This window comes from Salvia splendens, chromosome 5 (assembly GCF_004379255.2).
Source record: "Salvia splendens isolate huo1 chromosome 5, SspV2, whole genome shotgun sequence".
NCBI classification, from domain to species: domain Eukaryota; kingdom Viridiplantae; phylum Streptophyta; class Magnoliopsida; order Lamiales; family Lamiaceae; genus Salvia; species Salvia splendens.
In genome coordinates, this window is record NC_056036.1 from 40,958,783 (window position 1) to 40,978,111 (window position 19,329).

General features: G+C 37.9%; 3 protein-coding genes and 1 pseudogene across 3 annotated transcripts; 3 read left to right on the forward strand and 1 right to left on the reverse strand.

Annotated features, from left to right (window-relative positions):
* Positions 1-147: 147 nt before the first annotated feature.
* Positions 148-6,144, forward strand: LOC121801827 (cytochrome P450 714A1-like). Its single transcript, XM_042201253.1, has 4 exons — positions 148-524; positions 4,580-4,806; positions 4,901-5,142; positions 5,222-6,144. The coding sequence occupies exons 1-4, from the start codon at positions 203-205 to the stop codon at positions 6,006-6,008; spliced, it is 1,578 nt and encodes a 525-aa protein (XP_042057187.1). The 5' UTR covers positions 148-202; the 3' UTR covers positions 6,009-6,144.
* A 112-nt stretch (positions 6,145-6,256) lies between these two features.
* Positions 6,257-8,697, reverse strand: LOC121801828 (glutamate dehydrogenase A-like). The gene is made up of 9 exons (XM_042201254.1): positions 8,544-8,697; positions 8,346-8,459; positions 7,969-8,190; positions 7,649-7,723; positions 7,464-7,580; positions 7,057-7,307; positions 6,912-6,987; positions 6,740-6,826; positions 6,257-6,549 (listed from the first exon to the last, which is right to left on the reverse strand). Exons 1-9 carry the CDS (start codon positions 8,649-8,651, stop codon positions 6,364-6,366), a joined length of 1,236 nt encoding a protein of 411 aa, XP_042057188.1. The 5' UTR covers positions 8,652-8,697; the 3' UTR covers positions 6,257-6,363.
* A 2,754-nt stretch (positions 8,698-11,451) lies between these two features.
* Positions 11,452-14,471, forward strand: LOC121804301 (annotated as a pseudogene).
* A 2,316-nt stretch (positions 14,472-16,787) lies between these two features.
* On the forward strand, positions 16,788-18,736 carry LOC121805223. The gene is made up of 2 exons (XM_042205018.1): positions 16,788-17,092; positions 17,367-18,736. Exons 1-2 carry the CDS (start codon positions 16,997-16,999, stop codon positions 18,462-18,464), a joined length of 1,194 nt encoding a protein of 397 aa, XP_042060952.1. The 5' UTR covers positions 16,788-16,996; the 3' UTR covers positions 18,465-18,736.
* Positions 18,737-19,329: the final 593 nt, after the last annotated feature.

Genomic DNA, 19,329 nt, shown 5'->3' on the forward strand with positions numbered 1-19,329 from the left:
ATTGTGGGGGCCAATATTAATGAATAACTCAGAGAAGAAAAACATTAATCTTAGAGATTTTGCATACGTCAAATAAAAACTATTTCCATCAATCTATCAACAAACATTGCATTATTTAAGTACAAGGAATCAAGTCTTCTACTTCTACTTCTATATAACTATTACTACTATTTCCTCTATCAATAAAAAGCCAAAGCAAAATATGAACACCCCTCTTATTATTCTTCTTCTTCTTGCAACAACAATTGCCCTTTCCTTTTATGTCACAAGTTCCATAATTCTTGTGAGTGTTTGCGGTCTGGCCTCGTATCTGGCGTGGGCGAATCCATGGCAAGCTCGGTGGAGGCTTCGGGCGCAAGGCATAAACGGCCCGAAACCTTCTCTTTTGTATGGGAATTTGTGGGAGATGGAGAAAATCCAAGCCTCTGCTGCCTTGAAAAACACTGCAAAGCACCATGACTTTGTTGCTCACGATTACACTGCAACTCTCTTTCCCTACTTTGAAGAATGGAGAAAACAATACGGTACTCTCTCTTCATTTCTCGAGCGACTAAAAATTTAATGGTCCGAACATATTGTTATGTTATGTTATGTTCCGTGCTTAGCCAATTATAGTTGCATATATATATTTTTTCCTTTTTTATCTATCTTTCTGCAATTGTCACTAGCTATACACACCACGTAACAATATGTTTGGACCATTAAATTTCTTCTACACAGATATATGTCATTGATTGCATTAGTAGAGAAGGAGTTGTCATTTTCCATTAAAAGCTGCAGTTATGAATTTCTCATGGACATGGCAGTATATAGAAATAATAGCTAGCTTTATATGCGAAAATAGAATCCAACTAAGTTTATTAAATACTAGTACCCATAAAAAAATATGAACTGCAAAGATTAGTAGAAATTAGATTTCTTTTTTGTATAGGACTATAATTTTATAATGAAATAAATGTGAGTTTATTATTAATGAAATATTAAGCGTACTTTTATTTATAGTAAATAAGTGAGATACGAGTTCTATTGCTAATGAATTAAAATGACAAAATAAGATTTTTATGAGCAGACAAATCTAGGTTGGTCTTTTAACTGTACATTTTAACTTGGGGTTGAAATGCTCCATTATATTCCCAAGTAGACATTGTATCAATAATTGATGATTGTAATAATGTCGAAATTAATCTACAAATAGTTTGCAATATAATGATGAAAATATATTCTTTTGCTGGAATTAGAGTTTGCAAGATGTAGAAAAAAATGGAAAATAGGAAAAAAAAAAAGGACAGAAATTATGGAGGACAAGACCGATGTCTGTAAGTGTAACCAAAGTACCCACTTTTCATTTAATATTATCCCATAGTATATTTCATTAACTGTTTTCTTCCTACAAATGATGTTTTCTTTGCTTTATTGGAAATGTCATTTGCTCTTTGTCCATATCATTAATTAGCCATAATGTCCACAGTGCTAAAATAAATTAATTAAAAATCCTACTAACACTTTTCACAACAACATATCAAAAAATGATTTGAGTATTTTTTTGGACTTGAACTAGTACTAATTTATGCTAACATGCATGTTAATATGTTATAACAATTTTGATACACTATTCTGTCCAAATAGTAGTAACTGTTTAGATGTGTATGACATTTTTTGAAAAAATGACAACATTGTGACATTTTTGTAGTATATAGTATTAATCTACTAGCACAACGATTTCTTTTATTCATAATAACATTTTTTTTATTCGTAATAATTACTTTTAACTCGGCAATTTATCACTCTTTAAAAAAGTGGATAGGAAATATCTAGGTAGGATAGCTTTGAAATTGCGCATGTTCAAAATCAAATCCATATCTTTGAAAGGGCCACCAACTTTTTATCCCACTTTGAATTTTGGGTGGCTAGATCCAATGAACAACTTATGGATTTTTGTTTTATGCTTGTAAAACTTTTGCATACATGCACAATAAGAAGCTAAGATCAAACGAGAAAGGATTGTCCGTGTGAGTTGGCGTAACAGTAGATCAGAGTCGTTAATGCCCGATAGACTATAAAGGTTTCGTGTTTGAATCTACCTCGACGTTGCCTTTAAAGTAGTAGTAGTAGTAACTTTATAGTATTGGTAATTGAAATTTGTTCAAGCTTAAATTCGAATTGATTTTTCTATATTTGTTATTCTTCGTTTTAAAATAAATTTTGTTCAGAGAGTTGTGAAATGTCTTATTGGACTCGTCATCCCGTAATGTGAAATATCTAGCTTAGGAACCGTGCATTTTTAACATGGCATGATTTCCATAATTATTCTAAGTTGGTCAATACCAATTATACGCACAGAAGTATATTGCAGACATTGACATGACTTGCCAGCACGATTCTGACCAAAAAAAGTTCAAGTTATGCTAAAAATAATTGATGGCATATTTTTCATGTGTTTGGTTTTAAAATTGTGGTTTATCCTAAGGCTATCCACTACGATGTCTCTATACCATCCCTTAACTACTATTTGACCACTATTTGAGGGCTTCACTGTCCTTTTTTCCTCCATCCCTTAACTAAGGGACGAAACCTGCAACGCTCCGTCCCTTATTCCGTCCCTTAATTACTATTCATGCAATTTCATTTTTTATTTTTTTTCAACCCAATTCAATTAAAACAAACACACTTTATTAAAAAACACACAACCTAAAAAAACACACAACATAATTTAAAATACAAATTTAAAGAAAAATAAAAAACTGCCATATGCACAATTCCGTTCCACCAGGCCGTCGAGGTTGAGGGGGAGTCGGAAGACCAAGTTGTGCTGCCATATGCACAATTCCGTTCCACCAGGCCGTGAATTGGGCGTACAAGAAGCGGGAAGTGTCCGCCATTGTGGCGGTCATGTACGCCACCATAAGTGTGTCCGAGCCTCCCCGCGAGCCAGATTCCGAGACCGGCTGGCTTGATTCGCCTCGGCCCTTCCTTGCTCTAGCCTCTTTCGCCGCCTTCGTCCCTTGCGCCCGACGGCGCCCACTCGCGGATCCTCCAGCATCGCCGACCGTACCCGCAAACTCCTGGGATTCAGCCTCAGGTTGGCTGATGCCCTCAGCGGTGTCACCACCAGACGAGTATTGGTCACTCGCCGTATGCTTCGTGCGCTTCGAGGTTGAGCCCGAGCTGGAGCGGAAACCGCCGGACCACCGTTCCTCGTCCTTGACGGCCTGTCAAACATCAACAAATCTGAATTGATGACGTTCGTCCTGGTAGTAGGCGCGCAAAGCGGACGTCAAAATGTCGGTTGCCGTGGCGCCGCTTTGGTAGCGCGCCTCTTCGGCCGAGTAGATGCCGCAGAATTTTTTGACCTGTCGGTCGACTCGGTCAAAGTGAGAGCGGATCATTTTAAATTTGCGCTTGCGGGAGCCTTTCGGCTTTATCTGGTGGTAGACCTCGTATACCTTTTCCCAGAAACACTTCCGGGATTGTTGATTCCCGACGATGGGATCGTACGAGACGGTGATCCAGGCGTTGTACACCGCCAGCGTTTCGAGGTTGTTGTACGGATGCCGGCCTAGATCATCTTCCTCTTCTTCCTCGTCCTCGCCCGCCTGGGGTTGTACACCGCCTCGCCTACTCCCGGCGTGGGATCAACGGGAAAATCCTCCCGGATCTGGGATAATCCCTGCGAATACCGCGGGGCGGAGGGACGGACATATGCATCAAGGTCAAAATTGGGTGGTTGGTACCCCCCCGGCGTCGCCGAACCCTGAGTCCCCGGCGTTGACGAACCGGAACCGCCCAATGTGTTGATCATGGTCTCCCAATCGCCGAACGCGTTGAGATCCCACCCGCCGGAGCCGGAACTGCCGTAGTTGCCGTCGCCGTCGTCGGACATCTTGAGTTGTTATATGAAAATTTGAGATAAAATTTAGATGATAGGAAGAATAGATGTGTAGTTGTGTGTGAAATGAGGATGAGTTTATGAGTATTTATAGAGTAAAAAATTAATTAAAAATCAAAAAAATAAAAAAAAAATAAACAAAAAAACGGTATTATTACCGTTAGAAAAAAAATTTCTTTTATTTTTATTTTATTTTTTAAAATTCGATTTTTAAAAAAATATATATTTATTGCGTCAGCACGTGACGACGCCCACTCGCGGGCCGGCGAGTGGGCGTCACGCACGACGCCGGGTCGCGCCACGTCGCCTAGGCGCGTGGCGAGCCAGCCCGTCTCTTGGCTCGACGGGACGCGAGACGGGACGGCGCGAGACGGGACGGCGAGCTGCAACGCGTCGCGCCGGGGTCCCGTCTCTCCGGGACTGGACGCGAGACGCAGGCGAGACCCGTAGTGGATGGTCTAGGGCTCTAGTATACAGTACTAAAAGCAAAAAAAATAGAAAAGCAAATTATTTAGAGAATACATAATATGATATACTCTTTCCGTTCATAACAAATAGTCTTAGTATTAGTACTAGTCGATACGAGATTTAAAACAAGTTTGGTAAAATCAAAAAAGATAAAAAGAAAGTGGTTGATTGCAGTGTTGGTAGTCTCAATAATAGAAGATGGTTAATTTTTGTTGAGGAGTGCAGGTCCGATCTACACGTACTCGACCGGAAACAAGCAACATTTGTACATCAACCATCCTGAACTGGTAAAAGAAATGAATCAATCTATTTCTTCCGACTTTGGGAAGCCTTCTTACATCACAAAAAGGCTTGCACCCATTCTTGGCAACGGCATATTGCGCTCCAACGGCCCTTTGTGGGCGCAACAGAGGAAGATTGTTGCGCCCGAATTCTTCATGGACAAGGTCAAGGTAAATACGATATAAATTTCATTTCTTTTTTTCATACCGATGTTAGATATTTGTCATATTTAGATAGTTGTTTCATTTGTCAACAAAAATGCAGGGAATGGTGGGATTGATGGTGGAATCGGCCGAATCATTAACGAACAAATGGGAAGCTTACGCGGCTGGTAAAATGGCAGAGGTTAGAGCTGAGGAGGATTTGAGGAGTGTTTCTGCAGATGTGATCTCCAAAGCCTGTTTTGGGAGTTCTTATTTGAAAGGGAAAGATATCTTCTCCAAGCTTAGAACTCTTCAAAAGGCCATTTCCAACCAAAGTTTCCTTTTTGGTTCCCACGCTTTCGGGTATTTATAACGATACTGATGTTACGTACTTCAATGCAAGAAAATTATCCTCTCTTAGTTGTGTCTGTAACATTTGCAGATTGCCACTAACGGCCCACAAGAGCAAAATCGATGTTTTGGAGAAAGAGATCGACACACTGATATGGGAGGTGGTGGAGGGCCACGACGGCGACAGCAAGGATCTTCTGCAGCTCATCCTCGAAGGAGCCGCGAACAACGACGTCGACGAGGACTCCTCCAGGAGATTCATTGTCGATAACTGCAAAAACATCTACTTCGCCGGCCACGAGTCTACCGCGGTGGCCGCGTCGTGGTGCCTCATGCTGCTTGCCCTGCACCCTCAGTGGCAAGCCCGGATACGGGCCGAGACGGCCCAGGTGGGCCCCATCAACGCCGACTCCCTGCCCAAGTTAAAAACGGTGACGATGGTGGTCCAGGAGGTGCTGAGGCTGTACCCCCCGGCCGCGTTCGTGTCGAGGGAGGCCCTGCACGACGCGAGGATCGGCCACATTGTCGTGCCCCGGGGCGTGTGCCTGTGGACCCTGATCCCCACCCTGCACCGGGACGCGGACATATGGGGGCCCGACGCGAACGAGTTCAACCCGGAGCGGTTTGCGGGCGGGATCTTGAAGGCGTGCAAGATGCCACAGGTGTACATTCCGTTCGGGTTAGGCCCGAGGCTGTGCCTCGGGCGGAACTTTGCGCTCGTGCAGCTCAAGATTGTGGTGGCTGTTATCGTCTCCAACTTCACACTCGCGCTTTCGCCCAATTATAGACATTCCCCGGCCTATCGGATGATCGTCGAGCCGGGCCAAGGCGTGCATCTCCTCATCCAGAGATGCTCTGTTTCCCATAATCCTACTTAAACTAGTTGGTTTGTTGAATGAACTCTATGTGGATCGTGCATTTGTTTTTCAAGATTACAACTTAAATAGTAGTTGAGTCACACACAACACAAGAATAGTGGACATTGGAATAAAATCTTATTACATCTTTGGATCATTCTAAAGTTAGAATGGGAAAAATGACAACTATTCTTGGAAAGATAGGTGTACTAATAAGATAGTTTTTCCATGCTTGGTTATGTGAATGAAATTCATTTTTTTTTATCCCGATACATAAAAAGACTCTTGAGTCTTTAACCATCAGGGTGAGCAACAATTAGAAACACAACAATGTGAATGAAATTCTTGAAAAGGTGAAAGACAAACTATGTCAATCTTAGGCTTCCCAACCTCGGAGGAACGTGGCACGGGCAACACGGTTGACCCCGAGTGTGAACGCGCCCATCCGAAGGTTGCAATTGTGTGTTCGGCTCATGTTCTTTATCTCTCGGAAGGCTCGGGTCATGTATCTGCTCAACTCTTGGTTCACCTTCTCCTCGTCCCACATGAATCCTTGAATGTTCTGCCACACAAATGGAGCTGATTACTTCACTATTGTTGGAGTGCAATCCATTCCACATCGAGGAACAAATAAAGTTGCAAATAATATATAAATGTTGTCCCAACTCTATTAGTATGTCTTTTTGGGAAAGTGCCCTTAAACAAAAGCTTGATGTTTGATCTAAAACGGACAATATTATACATAATGTTACCTGAACCCACTCGAAATAACTAACTGTCACACCTCCTGCATTTGCATATATGTCTGGAAGAATTATAACTCCTTTTTTGGACAAGATCTGCAAAAGTAGAAAGCATAATTTTAAGACAAATATTGCATTTTCATATATAGTAGTATTAGTATAGTTTAATAGAGGTGGCTACGTCATCAGCTTCTGGATCAGTAGGGTGATTGGCAGCTTCTATGATGTATTGCGCCTTCACATCTCCAGCGTTTTCCCTTCAACCAATAAGAAATTTTGAAGTTGATATATTTACAATTCGCGTGTGAATATCTCAATATAATTACCTATTGAGGACTCCTCCGAGAGCACATGGGATAAGCACGTCACACCGGATGGTAAGTAGCTCGTCGGGCGCCATCGTCTCTGCGCCACCAAAACCATCTAGACGGCCGGTGGCGTCTTTGTGCCGAAGCAATGCCGGGATGTCGATCCCCTTAGGGTTCTGGATAGCCCCGGTTATGTCGTTCACTGCGACCACTTTCCCGCCTCTTTCATGAATCAGCCTCGCTGCCCACGATCCAACGTTTCCAAACCCCTAGTGAACAAAATTGTAGTGAGGTTCCATCTCAAAACCAACTGATTATATGAGAAAGTTACTAAATACTTAAGTTGATCTATTTTTACTTTACATTTTTTATGGGACAATTCATACATGAATATCTCAACAAAGAGAATTTTCTGTCTGTTTGACCTGAATGGCGAACGTTAAGCCCTCGATCGATTTTCCATGCTCGGCAAGTAATGCTTCAGTGGCGTACACGACGCCACGGCCCGTTGCAGCCTCCCGACCAAGTGATCCACCAAGGTCCTAAAAAGGCAACAAGAAGTTTAGACAATTTCAAATTTTATACGTAATCACATAACTATTGCTCTTACCACTGGCTTTCCTGTGACAACTGCCGGAGAGTAACCATGAAACTTGGAATACTCATCCAATATCCAAGCCATTGTCTACACACAAAGTATTAACCAAATTGATTAATAAACAAGGAATAATTTAATACTCCCTATGATAAAAAAAAATACTGTCCCAAAAAATGTCACGCTTTTATTTTTGAAAAAAAGTAAACCATCACTAATACATTCTAATTATACCTTTACTCCACCTTAAAAATTAACTCAATTACATTTTTCTTTATTCATTACTATATTCGGCAATATTTTCTCTCTTTACTTAACAAGCTAAATGAGCTGACCTGAGCATTAGTGCCCATATCCGGAGCAGGAATGTCAGTGTTGTCTCCGATGAGATCATGGATTTTTTGAGTGAATACACGAGTTAGACGCTCCAACTCGCTCGTGGTGAGGTCCTTGGGCTTGCACCCGATCCCACCCTTTGCTCCGCCATAGGGAAGATCAGCAACAGCCGTCTTCCAAGTCATTAATTGAGCAAGCGCGTTCACCTCATCAGGGTCCACCTACCATATATATAAGTGCACGCACGCAGAAAAAAATATCACTACTATGATAAAATTGTCACATACTAGTAAAAATAAAAATAAAAAACCCAAATTTTATGACACATGAGCATCGTAAGGGCTAAAAACAATTTTCGACAATTTAGACAAATAACCTCGGGATGGAAGCGGATGCCGCCTTTCATGGGGCCGCGTGCATTGTCGTGTTGTACTCGGAAGCCGATGTAGGATACCAACGTGCCATCATCCTTCGGAATTGTGCACTCCACCTAATAAGATTGGATCATCACACTCTCATCAAAACTCCTAATTATCATTTGAATAAAGAAAAACATAGTAAGATTTTAAGAAACCTTGATTTCTCTAAAGGGGATCAAGAGGCTGTTCTCGATCTTGGAGTCGAGGCCGAGGATGCGAGCCGCCTGCCGGAAATTGCGGTTCGTGGCGGCGAGAGCATTCATTTTCTCCAATCTTTGGTTTGATGTTATTAAGATTATGATAAGTCAATAAAAGTGGTATGTATGTATGTATAGTAGAGAGAAAGGAATTGTTAGTTGGTAGTTGCTATATACATGCAAGAGTACTAGGACATCCCCAAATTCAGGAATAGAGCTAAGTGGCAATAATATTAATATTTCATTTCTCCTTTTTTTTCTCCCTCTTTTTAAAAACTAAAATTGTTTGACTGGGCTCCAATTAAATATTTGGAAAAAGGATAAAAACCAACAGCCGTTTTGACTGGGTTGGGTTTGGTTTTGTTTTAAAACAAAAAGATAAGGAAAGGAAGAATCCAACGGAAATACGCGACAGTGTTTTTTATGCGGTCCAAATCCTTTTATAGCCCATTAATTTTGCTCCCGAGCTATTTATAGCAATAATTAGTAACAATTAAAATACTATAAAATCATTACTCTCTCCATCCACAATTTTTTTTGTTATTACTCCTTCCTCCGTCCCATAAAAATATGTGCACTACTTTAACTACCATTCTCCTCATCTATCTTACTTTACCATACCATTCTCCTTCTCTCTATTACTTTATCAGTTTTGTTTTAATTCTCGTGTCATATCAATTGCTCATATTTTTATGGGACAAAGCGAGTATATGAAAATTCATCTTCTTCCATTAATGAATTGGATAGCGTAGGGAACGCATAGAGAATGGAGAGCGCGTAGGAGAGCTGTTAGAAGTTTTATGAAACCATTGAAGTTTGTCCGGCCGCAGTTTTACTTGAGCTGTTAGAAGTTTTGTGAAACCATTGAAGTTTGTCCGGCCGCAGTTTTACTTCAACCGACCAACCGTCATTGTTTTAGAGTCTTTATCCTAAAGTTGCAAATAAATCTTAAACTTGTTTCGTCTGCTTTGTTTTGTAATTTAATTACGCGGCGAACGTCATGTGATTCATGTATCCACATAAAGTTTCTTTTTTGTCGTCGTCTTCTTCTTCTTCTTTTAGTCTTTCAACAGATTCTTGAAAGCAAGAGGGAGATTCATCTGCTTGAACTCAATGCAACAGTTCTAGAGAGATTGAGTATTTAGTGAAGCTGCTTACTTCATGGAATTCGAATCCAATAGTCAACATTAGACGCAAGTTATCAAAGGCTGGAACCCAGTACAACTTATGTCTTTTCATGTACTCCCTCCGTTCCCTTATAGTCGAAACGAAACTTTTCGACACGGAGTTTAAGAAATAGATGTTGAACGTGCTAAATAAATAGATAAAAAAAGTAAGAGAGAAAAAAAATATATAAATAATAAAGTAGAAAGAACAAAGTAAGAGAGAATACATGAGAAAGAGAAAAAAGTTACAACTGCTATATATGGAAATGAGTCAACTATGAGAGAACTTCCTAAAATGGAAAAATGACTCAAGTACGAGGGAACGAATAGAGTATATATATTGCAATTAAATTACTATCCAACGACAAAGCTTTATACACTTGCCTTTTCCTACATGGTGTGATGAATTTATATTCCATTTATGGAAGATATTAAGTGAATCAAGACTATTCCCACCATGTTTTAAAAATCGGACCGATAAGTGAACCAATAAAGGCATCAGTTCACAGTTTAACTAGCAGGACCCGATTAGATTATTGGCCGAACATGAATACTGTAGCAAATATATAGTATTACCCTCCTCGTTCCCAAAAAATATGGTCTTTTGGGACGGTGCATGGTTTAATGCGAAATTGATAAAATATAAGTGAGAAAGAAAAAATAAATTGAATTCGTGTTAGTGGACAGTGGAACCCACCATATTAGTAGTATATGTGTGGTGAAAAAGTTTTAAAAAATATAAAATGGACTAATTTTTTGGAATATACTAAAATGACATAAGAAAGTTATTTTTTGGGATGGAGCGAGTATATTAAAAATATGTAATTTAATAAATGATAAGATATAATTAATAATATGTCAAAGGAAATATTAGACTTAATACATAATTAACTATATATATATATAAAATTTAAAAATTAGTCTCTAGGAAATATAACTAAAATTTAGTAGGAGCTAAATATAATTAAATACAAATAAAAATAGATAAATATTACTCCCTCCGCCCGCCATTAAAAGTCCCATATTTGACCGGCACGAGTTTTAAGAAATTGTTTGACTTTATGAAGTAAAGTGGATAGAAAAGTTGGTAGAATCTGAAGCCTATTTTTATATATTGGTTTTATAATAAAATGTGAGTAGAGTGAGTTAGTGGAATGTAGGGCCCACCTACCAAATATGGTAAAAGTGAAATGCGACATTTATTGGCAGACGGACGAAAAAGGAAAAATAAGACATTTAATGGCGGACGTATGGAGTATTAAGTAATTTTAAATTGAATAAATAACAAATTTAGTAGATTAAATATAAAATATTTAATAAATAGTTATTTATTTATAAATATGAATTAATTAGTTAGTTGATTTATTTTATAAGTATAGTTAATTTAAGTTTTTGAACCGCCAAAATTAAGTTTTTGACTTTACTATCTAGACGGACGTGCATGATTCATGGAAATGTTAAATTGTAGCAGCACATTATACATGAGAATGGTTTTGAGTTTGGATATATCACACACACATATTAGAGATACGAAGTACTTCAATCCGTCACCTTTCCTCATACATGCAAACAGTCCTCATACAAAGCATCACCCGATCTCACTATATAAACCACCTTCTTCTTCTTCCTCAATCTTCATCCTCACCTCATTGCTTTCTCCTCTTTTTCATTTCATTGATCGATCATCATGGCCGGGAAGGATGACAATTGTAGCTCATTTTCCATGGGGAAATCCGCACAAGAGAGGGGACTTCCCTAAGTCCCCAAATGCCGACGTTTTCGATGTTCCGACGATCGACGTGGCGGGTATCGAAGATCCTGCGCGGAGATCCGTTGTCGTCGAGCAAATCATGAATGCTTGTCGTCGTCATGGTTTCTTTCAGGTGACTGTCCTGTTGAAAATGTGAAGTAAAAAGAGATCAACTTAAACATCTAATGAGAATATTCTATTTTCGGATGTTTACCAATAAATGTCACATTGCAATTTTACTACTCCATATAGTAAATGAACTTCATATTCAACTAATATTTTAGTATAAAATTAATATAAAAATTGCATTCACATTACACTAACCTTTTTCCAACTCCATTTCTTAAAATATGAGGCAAAGTGGCCCACTAGGATTTGGTTGTCAACTTAAAATACCTAATTGGACCTCATATATTAGTGTTTAGTTAGTCTCGTATCATGTATGCTTCAATGACTAAGACTGTACTTAACGTGACAGATTATGAATCACGGGATAGAAGAAGCAACGATAAAAGGGACTATGTCGGTGGCCTCGGGTTTCCTCAACCTAACGACCGAAGAAAAGGTTAAATACATGTCGAACGACGTCCACAAGCCAGTGAGGTACTGCACGAGCATCAAAGATGGAGTCGATAAGGTCCAGTTTTGGAGGATATTTCTCAAGCACTATTCCCACCCCCTCAACAACTGGATTCATATGTGGCCAGATTCCCCTCTTGATTATAAGTAAGCAATTTATATACTAATTATTTTTAATTAACAAAGATCTTCATTTCATTTCATACTAATCATATTACATATAAGTTGAAGCAGCTTGTTTATGGTGGTTTGTCATGCATAGTAACGGTGCATGTATACATATATATATCTTTGTATGTATTGAATTCGAGTACTCATTCATATATGTGGCAGAATTTGCGTTATTTTTGGGAGACAATGACGCATTTATTGATTTGATTTTTATAATTTTCATTTTCTTGACATGTTAGAATTAATTTGAACCATTCATTATATATACTTGAACCCTAGACCTCTCTATTAGCACCGGCATGCATTAACTCAAGAAGTTAGTATTTTTTGGATGTTTCTCTTTTTTATAAGAAATTAACAAATTATTTTTTTTTATTTTGTGTTCATAACATAGAAAAAAGGGAAAATACGTATCGGAGCTTGAAATGGTTGCGCAGAAGACCGCAGGGCTAATAACCGACTCCGTGGGGTTGGGGCCGACCAGTGGCGTATCCAGAGTTTTTGATTTGGGGGTACGAATTATATGAAGAATAATTATTATAAATAAAATAATATTGATTATAAAAATAATTTAAATAGTAAGATTTTTTTTATATGAAGTACGAGTTGTAATAAAAATAACACTCCATCCATCCCATTTTAGGAGTCTCGGTTTACCATTTTAGTCCGTCCCACATTAGGAGTTTCGATTAAAATATTCCATAAATGGCAATAGGCTTCACATTCTACTAACTTTATTTCACTCATACTTTATTATAATATTAATATATAAAAATGAGACCTACATTCCATTATCATTTTTCACCAACTTTTGTTTACATTTTCTAAAACGCGTACCAAACTCAAATGAGACTCCTAAAGTGGGAACGGGGAGTACTACCTAAAATGTTAAAAATAAGAATTTCATATTAAAAAATAAAAGCAATAAATAAACTTAGAATTTTTTTATTTGAAGTACGAGTTACGTTACTTAAAATGATAAAAAAAATAGAGCATCAATATAATAAATAAAGCAATTAAAATAAATGAAATAACAAACATAATAGGGAAAATCAAAATAATTAAGGTATAGTAAACAATCCTAATATCTATAAAATAAAATAGGAATGCAAATTTTTACCTAACTACAAATTAATTACTGGAGTACTACATTACAATAACGAAAATGTTAGTAGGAGTGCAAATAATTAACTAACTAAAAAAACTAATTACTACGTACTTTAACAAAAATGAAAATGTTAGTACAGAAATAAAATAGTATTCAAACATAAACATAATTAAAACAATGAAAAGGAGAATGCATAACAAAAATGAAAATGTTGAGTATAGAAATAAAAAAAGGTAGTAGTTTTCATAAATCAAAAAGAAAAGGAAAAGAGAAGGAGAATAAAAGTTAAAAGTTTTGCTCTAGCCGAGAATCGAACTCCTCGGAGCAGTGGAGAGGCATTATGAGCGACGAACCACTAGAGCACCAAGCTTTGATGTAAATTGCTAATAAATGTAGTATTAATATAATGAATTTTGGGGGTACAGTTGTACCCCCTTGTTCCCACTTCTATACGCCACTGGGGCCGACCTACTTGACCAAATAAATCGACAACGGAATGCAAGTAATGGCGGTCAATGGCTATCCTCCGTGCCCGGAGCCGGAGGTAATGTTAAAAAATATATTGAAATGCAAAATATAAAAATAAAATTTTATATTTAATTTTATAGTTACAACGAAAGTAAATAGGGATGGACGCTGAAAAAAATATTGTGGAAATTACCATTCGGCCCTTCTTAAATATTCTCTTCATTCCAACAGCTAGTCCTGGGCCTCCCGGCCAACTCGGACTACTGTTGCCTGACGCTTCTCCTCCAGGACTCTCCGGGCTTACAAATCCTGTACTCCGACACCAACACCTGGATGTTGGTGCCGGTCGTCGAGGGGGATCTCCAGGTCCTGGTTGGGGACCAGGTCGAGGTCCTCACCAACGGACGCTACAAGAGCGCGGTGCACCGCATGGTCCTCAGCTCCAACCAGCCCCGGATCTCCATCGCCGGCCCCCACAGCCTCGGGATGGACGTCCAGGTCCAGCCGCCCCGGAGATGGCCGACGCCCACCACCTCAGCCGGTATAGGCAGAGCAGCTACCATGACTTTCTCGATTTCATATCCAAGAATGATATTGGACAGGGGAGTTTCCTCGACACGCTCAAGATTGACCAACAGAATTGATCCGTCATCCAAGTGTCGAAAGCGCATTGGTTTTCTTTGACGGTTCTTTTCTAGTAATCACTCGAGAATTATACTAATCGTTACCATTATTAGTAGCAATTTTCTACATTTCACTCTGTTTAATTTGCTTTTATAATTTATTAGCTTTTGGTATAGTGTGATGTGTAATTCTTGCATAATGTGAGAGTAATGATATATGATGGCTTGATTTGCTTAGGTTTTTCAGCTGCTGGTTTCTGTTCAATTTCTAAATATTTGATCAATTTACACTCTCATAGGAACATAAACTTAATTATCGAAAACCATTTTGCATTCTTGTGAAAGCCTAGTTGTGTAGTAACATTTTTTTCCAACAATGTTTAAATTATTAAAATTTTGAGCAGTTTTCTAATTTTCCCTCTTACTTCTTTTTTGAAGGATTCTATTGGAAGTTGAGAGAATTAGTTACAGGAATATTACAGGACTTGGTTTTCTAAGTTCTAAAATCTAGAGGCTAATTAAATAATCCAAATTAAGCAGAATGCAGTGGTTAATTAGAAGTAAGCAACTCAAATTAGGGGATAATAAGCACCTGGGAAAGAGATGGGCTTGAATAGTTTGAATCCCAATCTATGGCCCACTGTAACGTTACGCGTGTAATACAAAGGAAATATATATTGGGCTTGTCTATTTATATTGGGTTTTGGGCTTCTTTCGCATTTGTTGATCACATGTAGAAATATACCTAAACTAATCTTGAAATATAAAGAACCCAAGTCATTATTGATAAATAAACAGTAGCTATCTCAATTCAAAAATAAAGGAGCCGATTTAAATTAATTATTTTCCATTCGGAAAATAATCATTTGATCAATTAGCTAGGGAGTTTTTTTTTATTACAAATTGACAATATACCCTCTAACTTAACCCCAATTTTCATTGCTTATTCAAAAATTCGAGAGTGGGATATAAAATTCTACTCTATTTATATTTGTTTCCAGTATATCAATAAAGTAATTATTTCAATAAAAATAGTAATTTTCTGTCGATTTTCAAGCTGTTACTCTCTCTGTTCTTTCATAATTGAGTCATTTTTCTATTTTAGAAACTTCCTTCATAGTTGAGTCATTTCCATATATATAACCTTTTTATCTTTCTTATATTACTCTCTATTACTTTATTCACTTTATACTTTATTCTCTCTACATTTTCATCTCTCTTACTTTATTTATTTATTTATTTAACACACCCAACACTCATTTCTAAAACTCCGTGCCGAAAAGTTCTGCCTTAACTATGAAGAAACGGAGGGAGTATTTGTTAAGAGTAGTTGTGAATTATAAACCACTAGGGGTGTCAAAATGGATATCGGGAATTGGATACACAATATCCAAACCCGAAATATCAGGTAATTGGATACCCGAGTTTTCGGGTTTCAGGATCGGGTTCGGGTATAGGATTTTTGGATTATCGGGTATCGGGTTACACAAATTACCTGAATTACCCGATTTTTTATATTTTATTTTTTAAATTTAATATAAATGTATTTATTGTGTTATTTAAAAATTAAATAATTAAATGTACTCCCAAAATCCTTCACTCTTAAGTCAAATTTTGGGTTAATGTATGAATTGAGATGTTTATTATAGATTAATAAGGGGTGTTATAACTTATGAATTTTTTATTTCTAAAAATTTGTAGTAGTTTTTTTCTCTTAAATTTGAACTACTTTAAATTTGTATCAAATTCGAACGACAAGTTTGTATTTTTAAAAGTTTGTAGCTTATTTTCTTAAAAAATAATAAAATAAAATAAACTAAAAATCCAAAATCGGGATTGGATACCCGATTTTTCAGGACTGGATACCCGAGTCGGGTATCCGGGTATCCGAAATCATTTTCAGATCAGGTATTGGGTATTAAATTTTGGGAAATTCAGGATCGAGCACCCGAAATTTTTCAGATCGGATACCCGATTTGACGGGCCTATAAACCACCATATGTATAGAAATATTACACGTGGAACTTTTGATAGTACACATGGAGTGACTATTTCAAAAGATATCTTCAAATTAATGTCAGTTTATATTTGAATCATTTACCACATTTACTCATACAAAGAGTTTGAATGACTATTACTTGAACAAGTCATATTACGCGTTAAACAGGGATCAAGCATAAATCGACATACAATACCTAAATGACAAGAATACCCTCATCCCATAATCCCAAATCCAAACCATCGAATGGACCTTTCCGTAATTTCAACCACATACATTGAGGTGTATAAATTGGTAGAAGACGACGATCCACTGCTGTATCTATTCGTCTCGTAACTTTCAATAGACCCCTTTTTCCATTTTTAAATTTCTTCGTCTTCTTGAATTTGGGGATTTCTCGGAACAATCATAGAGCTGTGACGGCTGTCTGCTCCCCCCCTTTCCCTTTTTTCTGCTCGAGATTTTTGAATTTATGGGCAGATCTTCGTTTGAACTGTAATCGCCATACATTTCCGGATCCTGAGATTGAACTGTTTGAGAGAGGGATATGAGTAGTGTAACGAAGTTTTGTGACAAGGTTTATGTAATGGCGGAAGGTGGATCTCATTATTGCTCCAAGAAATCTGATGATCTATGCCTTGAGGTGAATTTCGCTTTTTATGCCCTAATTCGATTTTTAGAAGCTCGAATTTTAAATTTTGAGTAATAGCAATCCATCAATACTTGATTCCTTATGTTTAGATGTTGATGGATTTCTAAATCCTACCTACTAAATTGGATGTTGGTTTGTGCTCGATCTAACTGATATTTGTGTTTTCTGTAAACCCCCAATTTCGGTTTTATCTTAGTTCTTTAATTGGGGATTAGCTGTAGCAATTGCAAAATGTATACTAATTATCTATATTCTGAACAACTAGGATTCAGGAAAGAGCTTGAGCATGACGAGATTAAAATGCCTTCTGCGCGGTTTGGATGTTAAAGCTTATCTCTTGCTGTTCATGTTGATCCCAACATCTCTGTTTTTCATATATGTGCACGGCCAGAAGATCACATACTTCTTGCGGCCGTTGTGGGAGTCGCCGCCTCAGCCCTTCCACGAGATCCCTCACTACTATCACGAGAACGTGTCGATGGAGAATCTGTGTAAGCTTCACGGCTGGGGGATCCGTGAGTATCCTAGGCGTGTTTTTGATGCCGTGTTGTTCAGCAATGAGCTCGACATTCTTAAAATAAGATGGAACGAGTTGCACCCTTACGTCTCAGAGTTTGTCCTGCTGGAGTCGAACTCTACCTTCACTGGTCTGCCGAAGCCTTTTGTGTTTGCTGGATCCCGCGACGAATTCAAGTTTCTTGAGCCACGGTTGACATATGGTCAGGTTCCGGGGAGGTTCAAGAAAGGGGAGAATCCGTTCATTGAGGAAGCGTATCAGAGACTTGCGTTGGATTATCTCCTGAAACAAGCTGGCATTCAAGATGATGACTTGTTGATAATGTCGGATGTTGATGAGATACCAAGTAGGCACACGGTGAATCTCTTGAGGTGGTGCGATGGAATACCTCCGATCCTCCATCTCCGCTTAAGGAACTATCTCTATTCCTTTGAGTTTCTCGTGGACAACAATAGCTGGAGAGCTTCAATCCACGTGTATCAGGCTGGGAAGACGCGATATGCCCACTATCGACAGTCTGATGAGATCTTAGCTGATGCAGGGTGGCATTGCAGCTTCTGCTTTAGACGTATCAAAGAGTTCGTATTCAAGATGAAGGCTTACAGCCACGTTGATCGGGTTAGGTTCTCTCATTTCTTGAACCCGAAGAGGGTCCAGAGAGTGATCTGTAAAGGGGCAGACTTGTTTGATATGCTTCCCGAGGAGTATACGTTTAAGGAGATAATCGGGAAGATGGGACCGGTGCCACATTCGTACTCAGCCGTGCATCTTCCCAGTTATCTGTTGGAGAATGCAGAGCAGTTTAAGTTCCTATTGCCTGGGAATTGCTTGAGAGAGAGTGGATGAGATGAGTGAGTGTGAATGAAGGAGGAGTCAATATATTCTTTTGTATAGGTTGAAATTGAGGATATTCATATTTCTATTTAACCAGTTCTTGGTTTCCAATGGTGACTTGTGTATATAGCTTGGTTTCTTGGCTTTCTTCACTCTAGGAAATTTTGTTTGTTGTATTTCATAGCTCTTATGGTTTCACTTAGTTTTGGTAGTTTACAAAAGTTTGTTTGATGAGATTGATAGATTAATTTGATCCAAGGGAGAAAGCAACTTTTTTGTTTTGACATTGTGTGAATATTATTATTAGTTCTTAATTGCATTTATTGTTTTTTTTCTCATCTGGCCTAAGAAATTTATTTACATATAAAATTAAGACAAGTCCAATATATGGTTGTAAGATGGTTTGCTGTTTGTCCAAGGTTGGTATTTGGTAATGTCTGGTAATGTCTGTCTGGATGGTAACCCAACTTTGTAATCATTGGATGATGCCACTTATGTACAGCTCATTACACTCATATAGATAGCTTCAAATACCTTTCATACTATTAACTACAATTTTAAAAGTTGTGTGTGAGAAAAAAAAATTCCCAATGGGGTCTAAGTTATGATGATCCTTTCACATATTGTCTAAAAATGAATTTCAAGCTTCGAAGAAGTTTTCTTAGATCATTTTTAAAAAATAGATGAAATGATTATGTTAATATTTACACAAATTAGAAGTTTAAAGAATAGTTGTGCTTAAGATACTTTGTATTTAATTCAAAGTTTCATTCCAATGACAAATCTAGTTGACGTCAGGTATCGACTGACTCCACTGTCAGCTCCTCAGGGCCATAAAATTCTATAAAAATAGGTCTTTCAAATTGTTGCTAATTCC